We start from the raw sequence: 17,917 nt of genomic DNA on the forward strand, positions 1-17,917 counted from the left end.
TCTCTGCCAGTGACAAGACTGGCAGCCTGGGATGTGCCAGGTTCTTCACTCTAAATTGCAAAACAAAGCAGGGAATCTGTCAGCCGATTTGCAAACACTGATTTGCAAGTCACCTTGTAAACACTTGTTTCTGTACCTATTCTCTCTCCCAGGCAGTTACCTGGCTGCCATCCTGACAGGGCCCCGATGTGCTGCTTCTCCAGCAACCAGTGCTCCTTCCTTCACTCTTAAACAAATCGGTTTATTTTGTACCATAAAAACACACAAAGCAAAAGCTTTCATTGAGCAGAAATCACAGAGCCTCAGGGTAAGTGCAGCGGGAGAGTGATAGTCAGAATCAGCATCAGATCCACAGAGATGTCTTCGAATGGAGCCAACTCAGGATTTAGATAAAAAAGGCCACACTTTTGTTTCTAGAGGATGGCTGAAATTTTCCCAACATAAGTTCATCTCGAAGTAAAAGATATCTAGGCGTGTGGATCTTATTCCCACAGCACCAACTCAAAACTCCAGTTTACTGAATAATCACACAAACCAACATGTACCAGACCCAAGCAAATGTATGTCTACACAGGTTCTTCCGCCCCCACCCCCAGCAGCTGAGAAATCAGGGGCTCAGGATCGTGAGGGGTTTGATCACTAGGTCCCACGGGGGAGGAGGGCGGAGTCACAATGTGAGCACAGATGCACCTACTCCAGAGCCTGTATTCTTAGTTATTTTGCTGAAGTACTTCTCTCTGCAATAGAAATTCTACACAACAGAAGATATTTAGATGACATCACGGAGCCTTGGCATTTTCTCCTCCATCTATTCCTGGAAAGACCTTTCCACTTAGCTTCAGTGTGAATACTAATTTCCAGCTCATCAAAATCCAGGCTTGAAGTACCAATCCCTTGTTAAAAAAGGGAGATATAATTAGAAAGCTTTAATGAAACTGGAAAGTGGGAAAACACTCAAGGTTGGTTGACTTTTTAAAAATAACATTTTCATGGATCTCAGGGTCAGAAGTTTGTAACCAAGGTTGGCTAAGCTCGTTCTTACCACATGCAGGATGGCTTAGGTCATCCCACAGGGAGGAGGTCCATGCAGGTTGGAAAGCTCTTACTGCATCCTACCTACCTACCTACTTAACTATCTACTTACCTAACTACCTACTTACCTACCCACCTGCCTACCACGGGTCAAGTCCTGAGGAGTGCTTGGTGGCTGGGGCTCTGCAGCTTTCGGAAGAAAGGTACAGCACACATGGAAACTAATAACCATATAAATCAACTCAGTTCCCATAAGCATAACCATCCAACCCCTGGAAAGAAGCACACGAGGCCCGGGCTGCAATGCCAGTCTTTGTCAGAAAATAAATTTATTATTGATAGTGAGTGAAGTCAGGTGTCAGTATTCATGATAGAGAAGCAGTTGTATAAGCCAAGGTTGCCTTTATGTTGATAAAAAATGCCTTATTTCACTTTAATCATAAACATTATTCCAGTAGAAGAGGGACATTTTCTCTCCTTTTTGTCTTCTTTACATGATCGTCGTAAGTTAAAATGAAACAGCTCTTATATAGTCAAGGGAGAAAGGAAGCAGAAGCCCAACATGTAGTCAGGATACTCTGCCAGCACAGAGAGCCTGGATGGAAGCATCCTCCCCACTCCCATCTCCTATCCTTGTCCCCCCACCCCCACCCCAAGCTTTGCCAGAGTGGAGGTTCACCAAGTGATGGAGCTTGGTCAGAAGAGAAAGTTGGACAGAAAGTACAAAAGGTAGAAAGGGTTGCCCTCTCGTTGTCATCACAGCCGGGTTACTAACACTGCGGTCCTTTGTGACTGATCCCCGGTCTAGCTAGGCCGCGGCTTTCCAATGTTGTTGAGTAACTGTGATGCGCTTCTGTTCACTCTGCTCCCAGTGCTTCTCTTCATCGGCTTTTCTCTAAACAGGTTACTTTCTTACAAGGAAAAAATATGCCCCACCTCTGGAATCAACGTTGATGGAGTTTTGCTTCTTCTGAAAGTGGCTTTTATCCTCCCTTCTCAATCATGCTCTGCAAGAGAAAGAGAAGATGTAAGTTTTACCCCTAGAAGGAGGGACCAGAAAACGGCAGCAAGGACTTAGCACCATTTGTACTGTTTCCCAAAGAAAGACTTCAAAAACGCACAAAGCAAGGCATACGCCTCCTGGTCTCAAAATATCACTGCCTTTAGTGGGCGCCACTGCTGAGCCATGTGTAGTCTCCAAATGACTGCTCCCTGCCCACATTCAGCTGAACCCTGAGGGGGGCAACAACCATGGCACATGCACTTCCCCGCCTGGACCATGAGGCAGGCGGGGAAGTGCATGTGCCATCTCATTGCCCCTACCATTTGAAATGTATGAAAGCATCTCTGGTGGCCACAGGGACTGGGCTGGAGGTGGGGGTGGGGCAGAGATTAAACCTCAAGAGTTCTGGGGAACTCTCTCAGCTGAAGACAGGATTCTCTCCCCAACAGAGAACCTCTGCCCACTGCAGGCAGGACGCACATGCTCTGGAGCTTATGATGCTGGGCAAAGCTACCCAGGTATCTGTTCCTGAAATGTTACAGAAACATCCCCTACCATCTATTTAGCTACTTATTTTTGCAGGTGAGGAGTCATTGGCGTACATCACTGCATAAGGTTTAAGGTGCACAGCACACTAGTTTGATTTATATACTCCGTGAAACGATCACCACAACAGGTTTAGCTAACATCCATCATTTCTGAGATACAATAAAATGAAAACAACAAAATTCCTCCTTGTAACGAGAACTCTCTCAACAGCTTTCCCACATGCAGCAGGGTTCCCTGTCGTGTCCATGTTGTACGTTACATCACTGGAAGTCTACATGTGAGTGATATCATGGGATCTGTATTTCTCTTACTTATTTCACTTAGCCTAATGCCTTCAAGGTCCATCCTTGTTCTCACAAATGGTAGGATTTTCTAGGAGTGTGTGTTTATGGCTAAATGTTATGCTACTGTACATTATCACAACTTCTCTATCCATTCTTCCATCAATGAACGCCAAGGTTGTGTCCATGCCGTGGCCACTCTGAATGATGCAGCTATGAGCATGAAGTGCAGACTTCTTCTCAAGTGTTTTCCTTTTCTTTGGATATATACCTAGAAGTGAAATTGCTGGATCATATGGTAGTTCTATTTTTAATTTTTTGAGAAATCTTCATACTATTTTTCATAATGTCTGAGCCAATTTACATTCCCACCAACAGTGCACAAGGGTTTCCTCTTCATCACATATTTGTCAGCATTTGTTATAATTCCCTATCGACTAGCGATGTTGAGCATCTTTCATACATCTTTTTTAGAAAACTGTCTGTGTAGGTCTTTTGCCCATTTATTAATTTTTATTTATTTATTTATTTATTTATTTATTTATTTTTTGCTAGTGAGTAGTATGGGTTCTTTATTTACTTTGAATATTAACTACTTATCAGATATATGGTTCCCTATTTCATATGCTGTCTTTTTATTTTCTTGATGGTCTCTTTTGCTATACAGAAGCTTTTCAGATTTATATAGTCCCACTTAATATGTTTTTTATTATGTTGCTTGTGTTTTAGGTGTGATTCCCAAAAAATCATTACTAAGACCCACATAAAGGACCTTTTCCCTTATGTTTCCTTCTAGGAGTATCATGCTTTCAGGACTTACATTTGATTCTTTAATCCACTTCAGTTAATTTTTATATGTAGTGTAAGAGAGGAGTCAAGTTTTATTCTTTTATCTGTGAATATCCAATTTCCACAGCGTCATTTATTGAAGAGACTGTCTTTTCTCCATTGAGTATTCTTGGCTCCAATGTGAAATATTAATTGACCATGCTGGGTTTATTTCTGGGATCTCAATTCTGTCCCACCGGTTTACTTGTCTGTTTTTATGCCACTACCACACTGTTTGCTTACTATAACTTTGTGGGAGAGCTTAAAATCAGACAGTGTAATGTCTCCTACCTTATTTTTCTTTCTCAGGATTGCTTGGACTATTGGGAGTCTTTTGTGGTTCTTTGGAAATTTTAGGATTTTTTTTTTCCTGTAAAAAAAAAAAAAAAGTATACCATTGGAATTCTGATAGGGATTGCACTGAATCTACAGATGGCTTTTGGAAGTATTGGCATTTAACAAATTTAATTCTCCCAATCCATAAGACAGCTTTCCATTTATTTGTGTCTTCTTTGGTTTCCTTCATCAATGTCTTGTAGTTTTCAGAGTAGAGATCTTTTACTTTATTGGTGAAAATAAGTTTATTCCTAAGTATTTTATGATTTTGTTATTTTTTTATTAATTTTTATTTTTAAAATATTTTTATTTATTTCAGAGAGAAAAGAAGAGGTAGAGAGAACAAGAGAAAAACATCAATGATGAGAGAGAGAAGAATCACTGATTGGCTGCCTCCTGCACACCCCACACTGGGGATGGAGCCGAAACCTGGGTATGTGCCTTGACTGGGATCAAACAGTGACTCCTAATTCATAGGTCGATGTTCAATCACTGAGCCATGCCGGCCGGGCAGTATTTTATTTTTTGTTACTATTATAAATGTGACCAATCTCTCTCTTTTTTTAATTCAGACTACTATTGTTAATATGAAGAAAACATTACTGATTTTTTTAATGTTAATTTTGCATCCTGCATCTTTATTGAATTTAGCTCTAGTATGTTTTTATGACTCTTTAGAATTGTCTATATATAAATCCTAGCCAGGAAGAATTCTTAATCATCAGATTAAAACTCTATAACCAGTTGGAGCCAGGTATACAGCCTCGATTCGTAAGAATCTTAAAAAAAGGCAAGAGTGATATTTTTCCCTTTAGTTTTGAAATTACTCAATTAGAAGAAGTTAGGTCAGGTTCAAGGTTGCCTCTAATCTGTTCATGCCTTCTTCCCACATCTCTTCTATCCAGCCCATCACGAAGCTCCTACCAGGTGCTATGACTTAGGTGCTTTGGGGAAATCAATACACATGCTCATAGAAAACTAAGGTGTGACACAGAATAATTACTTGTGATTTTTAAACATATTTGCTAATTATGCGCTAAAATTATTTTACTGAATAAGTAATACACACAAACAGTATAAAATTCAAGAAGAACAAAAGAATATACAATCAAATGCAATTTTTTCCTTCCTGTTTCCTGTGTATACTTCCAGGAAAGTGTTTTGCCAAGGAGAGGCCAGCTCTGTAGCTGAGCAATCAGAAGAGGCAATTCAATGATCCTGCAGTACAGACAGAATGTAGAAAAAAGAGAGGCAGGGCTAGGCCAGGCCAGGCTGGGAGGCAGTGCAAAAAATCAGAGGTGGGAACAAGCCCGTCTGTACGGAGGCTGGAGGAAAGAGACAGGCCTGCCTAGAGGAAAGGGTGGGTGCTCAGGATATAGCAGAGATGTAAGAGGGGCCCAGAGTGAAGATTATCCTGACACCCTGAGCATAATGAAGCCAATAGAGGAGAGTCTGGAGGAACAAAGACCAGGAAGGAGGCAGATTAGAAACCAAACAAGGGTGGGGATGAGAAACAGAGCCATAAAACACGGAACAAAAAGAAGTGGTGAGAACTAAGTTGTGGTGGATCCTCAGTGACAGGGAGATTGGTGGTGTGACCAAAACAGGGACATCAGTGAGAGGGGACACCTTGGAAATGAGGAACATGACTTAAGTTTGGGGTTTGTGAGTCTGGAATGATCTCATGAAAATGTCTAGAAGGAAGTGTAGGCTTGGGAAAAGAGGTCAAAGTCTTTAGAGATAAAGATTTAAGGTCAAGAAAACAAAAGATTGAAATAAAGGAGAATAGAAAGAGTGGAAGGATAAATAAGTTGGTCACGGAAGTACAGGATGGCTCCCCTGAAGCTCACACTGAAGTCTCAATGATTATACCTTTCTAAGAAGTCCATGCCCATGGGGTACAAAAGAAGAATAGATATAAGCAGGCAAGCTAGTGTGGAGAGAACTCACATAGGGATGGTCAGGAAAGGCAACGAGGGGAAAAAAGGAGACATATGTAGTACTTTCAACAATAAAAGTTTAAAAAAAAAAACACAAAAAAACAAGACAATGACAGGGTCAAGAAGGAAGTAAACCAAAAAAGCTAGCTGCATCTAGAGAAGACAGGAAGGACTAAGCAAACCAGGTCAAATACTGCTCAGCAGAGGTCGGTGCTATGGAACCACACCTGACTGTGAGGCTCCTCTCGAGCCCACCATTCAGAGAAGCTCTGTGTTTGTTGGGAAAATTAAAAACTGAGCACCTACCATGAAAAATCAGAGCAGGCAATGTCACATATCATAGCATCTCATTTATCCTCATCCACCTTATCCCTCCTTGTGGCTTGATCTTTGTGCAACTCTCTCCAACTATGTGGATTGGAAAGTATAATTTCTAGATACACAGACACCCTCTCCACAACATTATTTATTAATACAAAACGGAAATTAGTATAAAGCCGATCTATACAGAGCCCATCTATGGGCATTGAGTTATTAATGGAAACGATTACTCTATGAGTGAAGCTATTTTACATTTTTGGGGTTATATACTCACGGCTTTCTTCAACTTGCCAATGGGAACTTTATGCTGTTGTCTGCCTGGTCAAGATTACATGGCTGTGCATCGCTCTACAGTTTAGATCTTATGGTTAAAGTGGTGGCACTATGATAATTAAGAGAAAAATTCTGATTTGTTCTAAATTAAATCACAGCAGACTTTCACACTCCTGTGCAGGGTGCAGCTGCGAATTGACTTCTGTTGCCACCACCAGTCACCCCATCCTGCATGTGCGTGAACTTCTGGGACTGTGGCCCACAACCAACCACAAGTACTAAGTATCTCTTCTTCTTCTTACAGACTGTGCACTGTTCCACTTCATCTTTTTCCATCTGCCTTCTCAGTAGTCAATGTAAATTGTCTCAAAACAAATCACATCTTTCTCCCACAAAACACCACGCGTCATCAGCCTGCTGCTGATGGTGAGGACCATGTTACCTAGGACCCGGTCCTCTTCTGGCTAGCATCTGGCTCAATAACCCTTTCCTTTAATAAAGCCTTGGCCATGGAATTTTTTTTTTTTTTTAATTTAACACAATGTACTCTCTTTCAATTGTTGCAAAATAATCAGCAGTGACCCCAATATAATTAAAACAACAGTGTTATTCTAGAATCTGGGGTTCTTTTTACTGTTCTTCTCCCTGCAACCCCAACCAAACACAGGGCAATTTTTCAGCCAATTCAGGTGGTGATAAGAATGCCGGACTCTCCTTGAGAGAGACAAGGTGAGCGCCAGCTGGTGTGGAGATCAATGGGCCAGTCTGACACAGACACTAGAAGAACACTTCTGAGTAAACAGGAGACACAGAAAAGTACTCGCACTCACCAAATACCATGATACATGCTTTAAAGTCCAGCCGCTTCACGGGTGATTCTGTGAAGAACACGAGGGGCAAACCTGTGCCTTCTAAGACTCGTCTACACACACATATTATTGTCAAACTGCCTTCAGTTGCCACCAAGGAGGGTAGAGGTGGTACTAAACACCTCCCTTCCATCATAGACATTAACAAATACAATGTCAAGTAGAATTTCTAAAACGATGAATAGGTAAAACATTCCATGTTGTTACTATATCACCCTCTGCAGTGAACCTGCTAACACCCAGACCCGGGGCCTCTGGGGGAAGGGATCCCCAGCCTGGCAGGGTCTGCCACATGTGGCCACCTTTATAGGCCCTCCTATTATATAATCACTGTATGGGTCTGTAAGCAGCTGCTGTTGGGCTGAGTTTCAACACTGCATAAAGTTAACACCGCATAAATTAACACAGGAAATCCCCCCAAGAAAGGGGAGCATATCTGCAAGTTATAAAGAATTGCTTCCTTCATTTATGGAATGGTTAAGACTTAATCTTAATGCATAGAAAGAAATTCCTTGCATTTGGTCATCATTCGCTTTTGGGGCCTGCAGAAACCCCTTTACAGACAGCTGGGGAAGTTTCTAAAGGAGGCCCGGGTTCGCAGCAACGCTGCTCTTTTCCTTCTGCTTTCTGCTGCCCAGGAAGGGACACGGCAGCTCCCACGGCCAGACAGAGCAGGGCCCGGAGACCAGAGACCATGAGCCAACTCCACTTACTAAAATGATCTTAACTGTGTTCCTCCAATGGTTCTGTCACACAGTAATCTTGTCAACTGGTTTCTGAATTACAGCGGCATGTGGGCTATTGGCTGTCGCTATATAGTCAGGAGGAACTGTGGCCACCCTGGATTGCTAAACAATCGTCACAAAGAGAATAAAAATAGTTTCCTTTTTCTATAAAGGATACCATTCAGTCTCTGGCCGAGCTTCCCCAGTGTCTCGCCAACACTTCAAAAGCCCTATGAAAGCTGGGTTGGGAAGCAGGAAGGCTTCCAGGGAAAGGGTCATGGGGAATCCAAACGGGGCACAGGTCCTGGGTGCCCCCGAGTTTTACTAAAGAGGGACAGGAGAATGAAGTGAGTGGTAGAGAGAGAATGAGACGATTGTGAGATAGAAGCAAAAGGAATCGATAAATTCAATTCGGGAGAAACACAAAGCGAGCTTTGCCGGCATGCCAAGTACTTCTCCTGACCACCTGGAGATCTGATTAGCTAACTCATTTTGTTTCCAATATTGGGCTGATTCCCCCCAGTGAGGGCCGTTCTTTCTTCCTGCTTTGGAGGAAACAAACAGGAGTTACCTTTTTTATGCCTGGACCTTGATCCACAACTTCCATGATAATGCTCTGCGTACTATTCAAATTAAGTGACAAGTAACGAACTGTTTATGCAGTTGGCTGCCACAACAGACACAACACTCACTGCGGTCCTAACCTGAAGGGTAAGCACCGCAAAAGAAATGCCTATTAAGAAAAATCAGAGTCTATTACCATGGTAGTATTTCTTCTCTTAGATCCTGATTAAAAAAAAAGGAAAAGTCATAAAGCAACTATTACTCTCAGAAAGTGGTGTAGAATAGGATTCCCACGACCGAAGAGGCTGGGCTAACAATTTAGTTTGAAATTTAGTTTGCTCTGATGTGGCTCCAAATTCAAAGGGCGGTGACCTTGAAGGACATGAAATTTATGTGGACTATCCCTGTGCCACCCTGAGCAGGGGCAGCCCTGCTGGACGTCGGGTGGATGGCAGGAGGCGGTGCCGATAAAGAAGCCCCCGAACACAACAAAAACCTGCTCCCGAGGGTCTTCCCCGAAAGTCGACCTTGTGGCTTTATCTCTGTGCTCCTCGTCGGTGGGCGCCTGTGGCATCCAAAGCAAGTGCATGGGATGGGGGTCCTGGGCGCAGAGGACAAGCAGGCAGACTAAAGCAGCGGAGCCAAGTGGGGATCCAGTCACCATGTGGGCTGGCCAGGGCTGGGTTACCATGGCTGGGAGCCTCTTTCCTCCCTCCTGCCCATAAAACTGGGCATGGCTGCTCAGCCAGGGCACCACAGTTTCAATGGCCAGGGGAGGGGAGTGGAGAAGTTCTTTTTCAGGGGCTCACGCCTTCTGTCCAAGACATCTTCTGATTGGTTCCTGAGGCTGAACCTAGGATCCATCTGCTCAGACCTCTGCTCAGACCAGGTCAGCAGTGACAGGCAGGGGCAGCTCCTCCTCTCCCAAAGGGAAAACAAAGACTGGGCACGGCTTCGAAAAGGTGGTCTCCAGGGCAGAGACCACCAGTGGGCTCCAGCTCCGTGGACAGTCACCTGTGGAACCTGTTCAAAGTTCAATGTCCAGGATCAGCACCAGGATCTCCAGGGCCAGGGCCAGGCGTGCGCATTTTAAATAAACTCCCTGGTGACTGAGATGCTCACCAGCATGTGAGACCAGATACTGCAGGGAAGAGCGCGCTGGTCCGGCGACGGGAGTGAGCTATTCTGCTCTGCGCTCCGCCCCATCCACACAGCACTGGGACTCCGGGCGCTGGCTTTTCCAAGTGAAAAGATGTGATTAGGTTACACAATCTGAGGTCTGTCTGGTTCCACCAGCCTGCAGTCTATCAAATCATTTGCATGTAATTTATAGTTGGGTCTGAAAATGATGATAAAGCGCAGCCTGCTCTGGCACCAGGCTTTTCTTTCAAGAATTCCGATTTCTAAAGCGATAACAACCACTATGTTTTCAGGCCCTCTTCATACTCAAATAATGGGGCAGTATTTGAGCCCTGGTCTAACACAATCCAAGCTAGAGAGAGAGAAACTACACTGTCTCTAAGAAAGCTGGCGCGTTCTGCCGCAGGAACCGCCTCCACGTGCACCGAGCCTGAGGGCTTCCTAACCAGAGTCTAACCCGGACTGGAGGCGCTAGTCTTGGATGAAGTAACGTAGTGTTTGGATCTCACTTATCGGGGCCTTGACTGTTCCCACTACCGCTGGAGGAGAGGTCAGCGGAAAACAGACCCAAGAGGGGCTTCCTTCTTCAGCCAGCTGCTTGCCTGCCTACTGCCCACTTGTTGAATTCAACCTCGGCCGTGGTTCATCGACTCCTGCCTGGCCTCCATCACCTGCCTCCGTCCTCCGGGCATCTCCTGGGTCTGGCCCTTGCTTCTTGTCCTGGACTTTCTTTGGCTCTTCTGCTCTGACCTCACAATCCCTCACCACCACGGCACACAGGATGAAAGCCATCGCAGTCCACGGGGGCCTAGGGTGGCTCAGGTACTCGGCCTGCATTTCTGAACGCACTTGATCAGCCTGTGGCCTATATTGCCAGGCAGCGCTGAGATTCCCATTTTTCCCTTCACTGACTTAGGAGAGACTCGGAAACGGTTTTCACCCCCTCACAACTTCATTCTGTCACCTTGCTTGCCCAGGGCTGACAGGTGTACAACTTCCCAGGAAAGGGTGCAGCTGTGGGAGGCCAGACGACAGGCAGACCGATGGGAAATGCAGCTGTGCTTCCTGAGTGGAAGCTCCCGGCTGACAGAATTGCACAGGCTGGAGGCCCCGGAGCAGGGGCGCTGCTGGTACCCACATAGGAGCCACATGTCCTCACATCCAAGTGCTCACCGACAGGTGCGCCTGTGTGCACTGCCTCCTGCTCTCACACGTGGGTGGAGAAGTGTCCCAGATACCAGAGGAAGGCCCTCGTGCATCACCTAGTTCAAATACTTCATTTCCCAAGGAAGCAACTGAAGCCCAGGTGGCCATGACCAGGCTGGTGTTGGCTACCGCACTTCCCACAAACTACCCTCCGGTGGACAGAGACTGCTCCCAGGAGTCTAGCTGGCTCTGTAGGTTTCTGTCAATATCAGCAGGGTTGAGACTAGAGCTGGAATGCTTACAATCTCTACCCTCCCCCACCCCCAGGAGCTGGATTCTGCAAGTAAATTGAGGAACAGTGAGTGGGGTGTCCCACGTAGCACAGGAATGCAGATCTGGGAGCAAGCCCTTTCCACACACATTTTTTTTTATAAACAGAATCTGGGGACATTTGGGCCACTAGTGGGCAATTACTATTGGCTTCCCACCTCCCCCTCCCTTCCAGTCTCCTGTAAGGTAGGAGAATGAAGACTGAATGAGAATAGGGTTTTAACGGTAAAGAAAGAACAGGTAGTTCAATCTTGGGGAGTTTTTAGAAAGCCATGAGGCTAAGCAGATATAAGAAATGAAAGACAGAAGTCTACCATTTGATAGACTATATTTTTAAATGTTGTATCTTATCTAGTTGGCCAGTAGCTTTTAAGCCTTTGATATAATAATTATAGCAATTTAATATCTCTTTACCTCCATGAAGACACATACCTATTATATTGGAAGTAGCAGTCTAATGGTCTCCTGTCAACCTTTGAGGAACTGTTCGAGAATAGCTGAAAAAAGACTGATGTGAATCCGTGGATGACTAAGAAAGGAGAAAAGTAAGGCTGAGGAATATCCGGAAATCTTCCTATCATTAAAGTCTATTAGCCTCAGAACAATGCCCCAAGGACACCAGTGAAAGCCTCATCTTATGAGTCATTTAAAAGTGGAGTGGACTTGGCTGTTGGAATTATTCCAAGGGGAAAACTCATGCACTACACCGGAAATGGACAAGGCAACCTAATGGGCTGTTGTCATGGTCAGTGCTTTCTGTGTTGGCGTGTCCAGCTTGCTCTCTGGATGTAACAAGGAAACGTAAGAAGGGGTGGGGCCCAGGCAAGAACTGCAGTAGATGACCAAGACCAGATGTCCTGTCAGACTCTTCTAAAAACAGGAGCACTGGGGACAGCACTCAGACTAACTTGACAAGGAGAAAAAGGAAAAGGTGGTATCAGAGGAAGAGTACGCACCAAGCGCTGATAGAGTGGCCATTTTGGCGAAGACTTAAAATGGGGCCGCGAGGAACTACACCTCTGCTTGCCCTTTGCAATCCCACTCCCCCATTGATTACCCTCAGCCTCTAGTACCAACTACTTAATTTGATCTTCACGGTGTTTCCCTTCAAGTCATAATTACTGTACACATTTTCCCCTCATTCCCTCATATATCTGTATTAGTGGTTGATGGATGCACCTTCATTCACCCAACTCAAAAGTCAAACACTACTTTTAAATTTTTTGTTTTGATGGCAAGATATATTTTGGTCTAGTTGTTAAATTTACCATCATGACTTCCCTGGGCTTCAATTCTCTCAACTGTAAAATGAAGAGAACAAAACCATCTCTCTTTACATCTCAGGTTGTCATCAAAAACAAGCAAGAGGCCCTGGCTGGGTGGCTCAGTTGGTTGGAGCATCATCCTGTGCATCGGTCAGGGCACATGCCTGGGTGGCGGGCTCGATCCCTGCTGGGAGCTCATTTAGGAGGCAACTGATTGATGTTTCTCTTGTACCTCCCTCTTCCTCTCTCTCTGAAATCAGTAAAACATATCTATGGGTAATGATAAACAAACAAACAAACAAACACCAAAAAACAAGTGAAGTCACCTTGAAATCTAAAGTACTTTAGAAATAAATACAGGGTATTAATGTCTCTTGGTTCTTGCCCATTTCAGTGTTGCCCATTTTAGGATAAAACGTTTTGTGGACATCTATCTTTTTACATTACCAGTGTTATATACTCCCTAATACCTGAACAGAAGAAAGGTGAAAACAATAGGTACTGGAAAGATGTTTGTTGAAAACAGTGTTGAATCATGTTGCAGGCTGGGTAGGGGACAGGAGGGTCTCTTGGAATCACTACCAATAATCTGATATATTTGTCTAATCCATTCAGTTGGTTTCAGCATGAAATATACAACCGAGGAAAAAAGGAAAAAAATAACATTTATGAATACTTTATATAAATGTAATCCTCATAACAACACTGGAGATAACATTGTCCCAAATCACATACTAGAAAAATCAAGGCCCAAGGTCAGAGAGCTACAATAGAAAGAGACACAGCTCAGATATAAACTCAGATCTGCCCACTTGAACTCTCAATTGCTCCACATGGGCTATCTGGTTGTGTCACAGTTAACTGTGTTTTATCCTATAGATGTATGTCATCGATCTCATGGGGCTATGTGAGGATGATTCAACATATCAGACAGGCAGGATGGAGTCAATACCCCAGACGCCCTTGCAGCTGCCACTACAGTGATGCTACAGATCATGCTGGGGAGACAGGTACTTGCATTAGATACCAGCCCCCAAACATCTACTTTATCACGCCATTCCCAGCCTGGCTGCCACCTCCACCTCCATACAGCACTGATACCAGGTCAGAAAAACCCACGTGTCAACTTGCAGGTCCTAAATGCTCCATTGGTATTAACGTTGAACGCCAGGTTTGTTAAGAGCCTATCAGAAGCTGCTTTTGCAAATACAATGTACTAACAACAATACCAACATTATTTCTATTGAAGAACTTTAAAGAAAAATTCCCTGGCATACTATTAAGAGTTATACAAGTGTCATTATAAGAAATAGAAAAAAAGCCTCAAGCCATCAGGCTTTCAAAGACAACATAGGCTTTTAATCATCTTGGCAACAGTAGTCCTCCCTTATCTGCAATATGTTCCAGTACTTCCAGTGGATGCACAGACCAGAGACATACTATACTGTTTCTCCCTATACACACATACATATCTATGAGAAAATTTAATTTATAAATTAGACAGAGAATAACAACAATAACTAATAAAATTGATCAATTATAGCAAACTGTAATAAAAGCTAAGTAAATGTGATCTCCCTTCTCTCTTTCTCTTAAAATATCTTATTGTACTGTGTGTACAGTGAGAATACACTGGACAAAGAGATGATTCCCATCCCAGGAAGAATGGAGTGGGATCACCCAGTTTCATCACACTATTCAGAACAATGCAATTTAAACTTAAGAATCGTTCACTTATGAAATTTTCCATTTAATATTCTCAGGCCTCAACTGACCTCAGGTGACTGAAACTGTGCAAAGCGAAACCGTGGCCAAGGAGGACCACTAGCATTGCTGTTATTGCCCAGCTGTGCAGGTAATACCGAGCCTCCCATCAGATGCAATGTTAGAAATGTATGCTAAGTGCCGAAACCGGTTTGGCTCAATGGATAGAGCGTCGGCTTGGGGACTGAAGGGACCCGGGTTCAATTCCGGTCAAGGGCATATACCTTGGTTGCAGGCATATCCCCAGTAGGGGGTGTGCAAGAGGCAGCTGATCGATGACTCTCTCTCATCGATGTTTCTCTCTATCTCTCTCCCTTCCTCTCTGTACAAAATCAATAAAATATATATTAAAAAAAAAGAAATGTATGTTAAGTGGTATTATTATAACTACAGCAAATCAGACTGTGGAAAGGCATGCTGTGTAGCTCAAACACCAGATTTATTTGGGCTAGAAGGTCAACTCCAGGGAGTTTAGCAGCAGAAAGAATCAAGATTTCCAACAATTTTTGTCTCAGAACAGCCTATATCCAATGGTTAAATCAGTTAAATAATAGGCAATTACGCAACCGGCCAGAATTGATAGCTGGCTTTAGAGTTCATCATGAGCTTTCTAAAGTACATAAATGAGAGAAAACACATCATTTTATTCTGATAATGAAGGGTCCAGAGAAGAATATAGCTCTGGTATAAAAAGTGATAGAAATATTTCCTAAACCCTGCTTCTGGCCTCCCTTTCCCTGGCCAAATGAGAGAAAACACATCATCTTATTCTGATAATGAAGGGTCCAGAGAAGAATATAGCTCTGGTATAAAAAGTGATAGAAATATTTCCTAAACCCTGCTTCTGGCCTCCCTTTCCCTGGCCAAATGAGTGGACTCTACCAACTGGTAGAAGACTGACTGGTAGGTTTTGTTTTAGGTTTTTGTTTGTTTGTTTGTTTGTTTGTTTTCAACCAGGCTCTCCACATGACTACTTGCTGCTTATAGACCTGAAGCTGCTGGCCTCTAAACTTGTACCTTTCCTCATTGCTGGCTCTGAGTATTGGCCCAGATATAGGGAGAATGACCTTGAAGACACAATTACTATAGAGGACAAAAGTTCAGAACGACTGGGAAAAGTATTAGTGTAGTAAGAATCTTTTTTCTTTCTTTCTGAAAGTAAGGAGTTGAGCACGAGGCGAATATAGGCTTTTCTTACAACCATCTGGATGGAAGTTGATTACAGCATAACCAACTTGTCATGGCAATTCTTGATGATGATGATGACTAGTTTGGTTTATAAAGCTTTTTCACACACATTAGCTCGTGACATCCTTACCACTGTCCCATGACACTGGGCACGCTCCCACTGGTGCCGGGAGTGGACACACACCCACCTCTTTGGCCTGATTGACACAGCGCATGTACTGGCTGGCCAGCGCAGAGCAGCTGAGGGTCTGCTGGGCGTTCTGGCGGTAGCACTGGAGAATCTTGGTCTGCAGCTCTGCACAGACTGGGTGAACCTCATACCGCCTGGAAACAAAAACAGGGATCACTGAGGCAGATGGTTTTCAGTCAGAGTAAAGGTAGAGGCCAAAGAATGTATAAAACATTAAGTAAGATAAATGTTTCAAATGTAGAAAACAAAATTCAAGGGAAATAATTTTCTTCAACCTTGAAAGATATACAAAGCAAACAATTTCTCAGAAATTAGTTTCATTAGCTGACACCACCACAAGCCTCTCTGGTCACTAAAACCATCCTGCCAGACCAAAGCCCCGACAGGCAAATGGCACACATACTCTTCGGCCCAGCCAGCTGGACCGGGAGCCTGAGAGCCATATCTTCTTTCTTCCACCCCAACACTCACAAAATTTGAGACCCTATGTTCTGTTTCTCCCCCCCCCCCTTCCCCCCCATACATACTATCCTCCCATTTCCATCCTGGATTCTGTGACCGCCCCCCCCCCCCCCCCCCAACTGCTCTCTCTGACTCTTAGCTTTCACCTCCAGCTCCTGCCTTCCAGAAGAAGGTTCTTCCAGAAAGGTTCTAATACATAAATCTGAGACAGCCTCACTCCCTCCTGCTTTGTAAATAAAATACAAGGTCAACCAGCAGGTCTTCATTGGGTTCCTGCAAACTCTTTAGCCTTCATTCCCCAGGCATCTGCAGCATTTCCGGGTTTGGTTTTCATGTGTCCCTTCACATCTTAGCTCACATGGCTGGCTCTTGATTTTGGGAATGCTTTGCACCCAAACTCCCATCCATATACGTGGAAAATACCATGTCTTTTAAGTGGAGCCTTCCCTAATAGCTTTCACTCTCTCTCCCATCATGGTAGAGTCTATCCCTCTCTATGGTGACTCCACTGACCTTGTATTAATGTCTTTCAGTCCTTCACCGGGCATGTAATGCTGACTATAGTCTATGTACACTATTTGCACTACTAGCCTACATTTATTAGGATGCAAATCCCAAGAACTGTCTCATTTTCTTTGTGATCTCCGATACTGATAAAGATACCTCTTAGAGAAGTCATGCAATTAGTTGTTGAGAATACAAATAGGTGGAGAGAAAAAATAATTTTTAATTCCTGGGCTCACATTTTTCTAATTATACTTACAAATCTCAAAATTTAGTTAGAGTGAATATGCAGTACCTAGCTTAAGAACTTCTAAAAAAGTTTATCATATACACTTGAAAAATGATAATAACAAAATAAATCAAATGAATATACAAAGCAAAATAAAATAGTCCTAAGATGGTAGAGGAATTTTGATTATAAGAATTAACACACAGAAAATACATACTATTATCATTTTTGATCTTGACATTCATATTTTTTTCCCCAAAAATTAGATTTGCTTAATACAAAAGGTTTCCAGTCTCTCATACTAGTTCTTTTTTTTTTTGAAATTTAAATTTAGTCATTGCCCCTGTAAACTTGAAATAGCATTATTTTAAATTTAATGGATTCTAAAAAACCCCTAGAGAACACAGGGCTGTACTCTCATCAATAAGGAAACCCCTGGGTGACGATTTGTCTCCTCATTACTTTTATCCAACACACTAAGCCAATATATATTTTGCTACAATAGAAAACTGAAATGCAAACCATGTTACGAGTCCCTGAGGGAATTTACTTCTTACTACCCTCTAGAGAAAGCAGACATACAGGGGAAAAATAATCCCACAAATTTTACATAGCTTTGCTTTTATTTTTTATTCATTCCCTCACCGCTCTGCCAAATATCTAAGAACAGAATTGAAATCCAATCCCAGGAGTTTCAATTCTCTTTAAGATTTCAAAGTTCAGATGTCTGTGGATTTTTCTGGACATGGATTTCCTTAATCTCCTGCCGTGAGCATCAGCATCTAAAAGGAGCCAGCTGTGCTTCCAAGGGCAGAGGCCCAGACTTCAGCAAGATGCACATCTGGGTAAATGCTGAATAAAATATGACTTCGAAGAGGTCAGCCAAACCTCGCACACACACAACTAATGCCCATACTATTAGTTCCCAGGAAAGCAGGAGTATGAACACATTTATACTCCTAGTGTTGAGGATCATCC

At 43.4% G+C, this 17,917-nt stretch overlaps 1 protein-coding gene across 2 annotated transcripts in view; it reads right to left on the reverse strand.

The window, feature by feature from the left end:
* Window positions 1–1,331: 1,331 nt before the first annotated feature.
* Window positions 1,332–17,917, reverse strand: part of CHCHD3 (coiled-coil-helix-coiled-coil-helix domain containing 3) — a 253,270-nt gene continuing 236,684 nt past the window's right edge. For both annotated transcript variants that reach the window (XM_045576846.1, XM_045576849.1), the window contains 3 exons: window positions 15,743–15,878; window positions 3,985–4,063; window positions 1,332–2,039 (listed from right to left, as the gene is read on the reverse strand). In XM_045576846.1, the coding sequence (XP_045432802.1) occupies window positions 3,986–4,063; window positions 15,743–15,878 (214 nt within the window). In that variant the 3' untranslated portion in view covers window positions 1,332–2,039; window position 3,985. The remainder of the gene's footprint in view (window positions 2,040–3,984; window positions 4,064–15,742; window positions 15,879–17,917) is intronic.

The sequence above is a fragment of the Pipistrellus kuhlii genome, unplaced genomic scaffold, assembly GCF_014108245.1.
Source record: "Pipistrellus kuhlii isolate mPipKuh1 unplaced genomic scaffold, mPipKuh1.p scaffold_m20_p_10, whole genome shotgun sequence".
NCBI lineage: Eukaryota > Metazoa > Chordata > Mammalia > Chiroptera > Vespertilionidae > Pipistrellus > Pipistrellus kuhlii.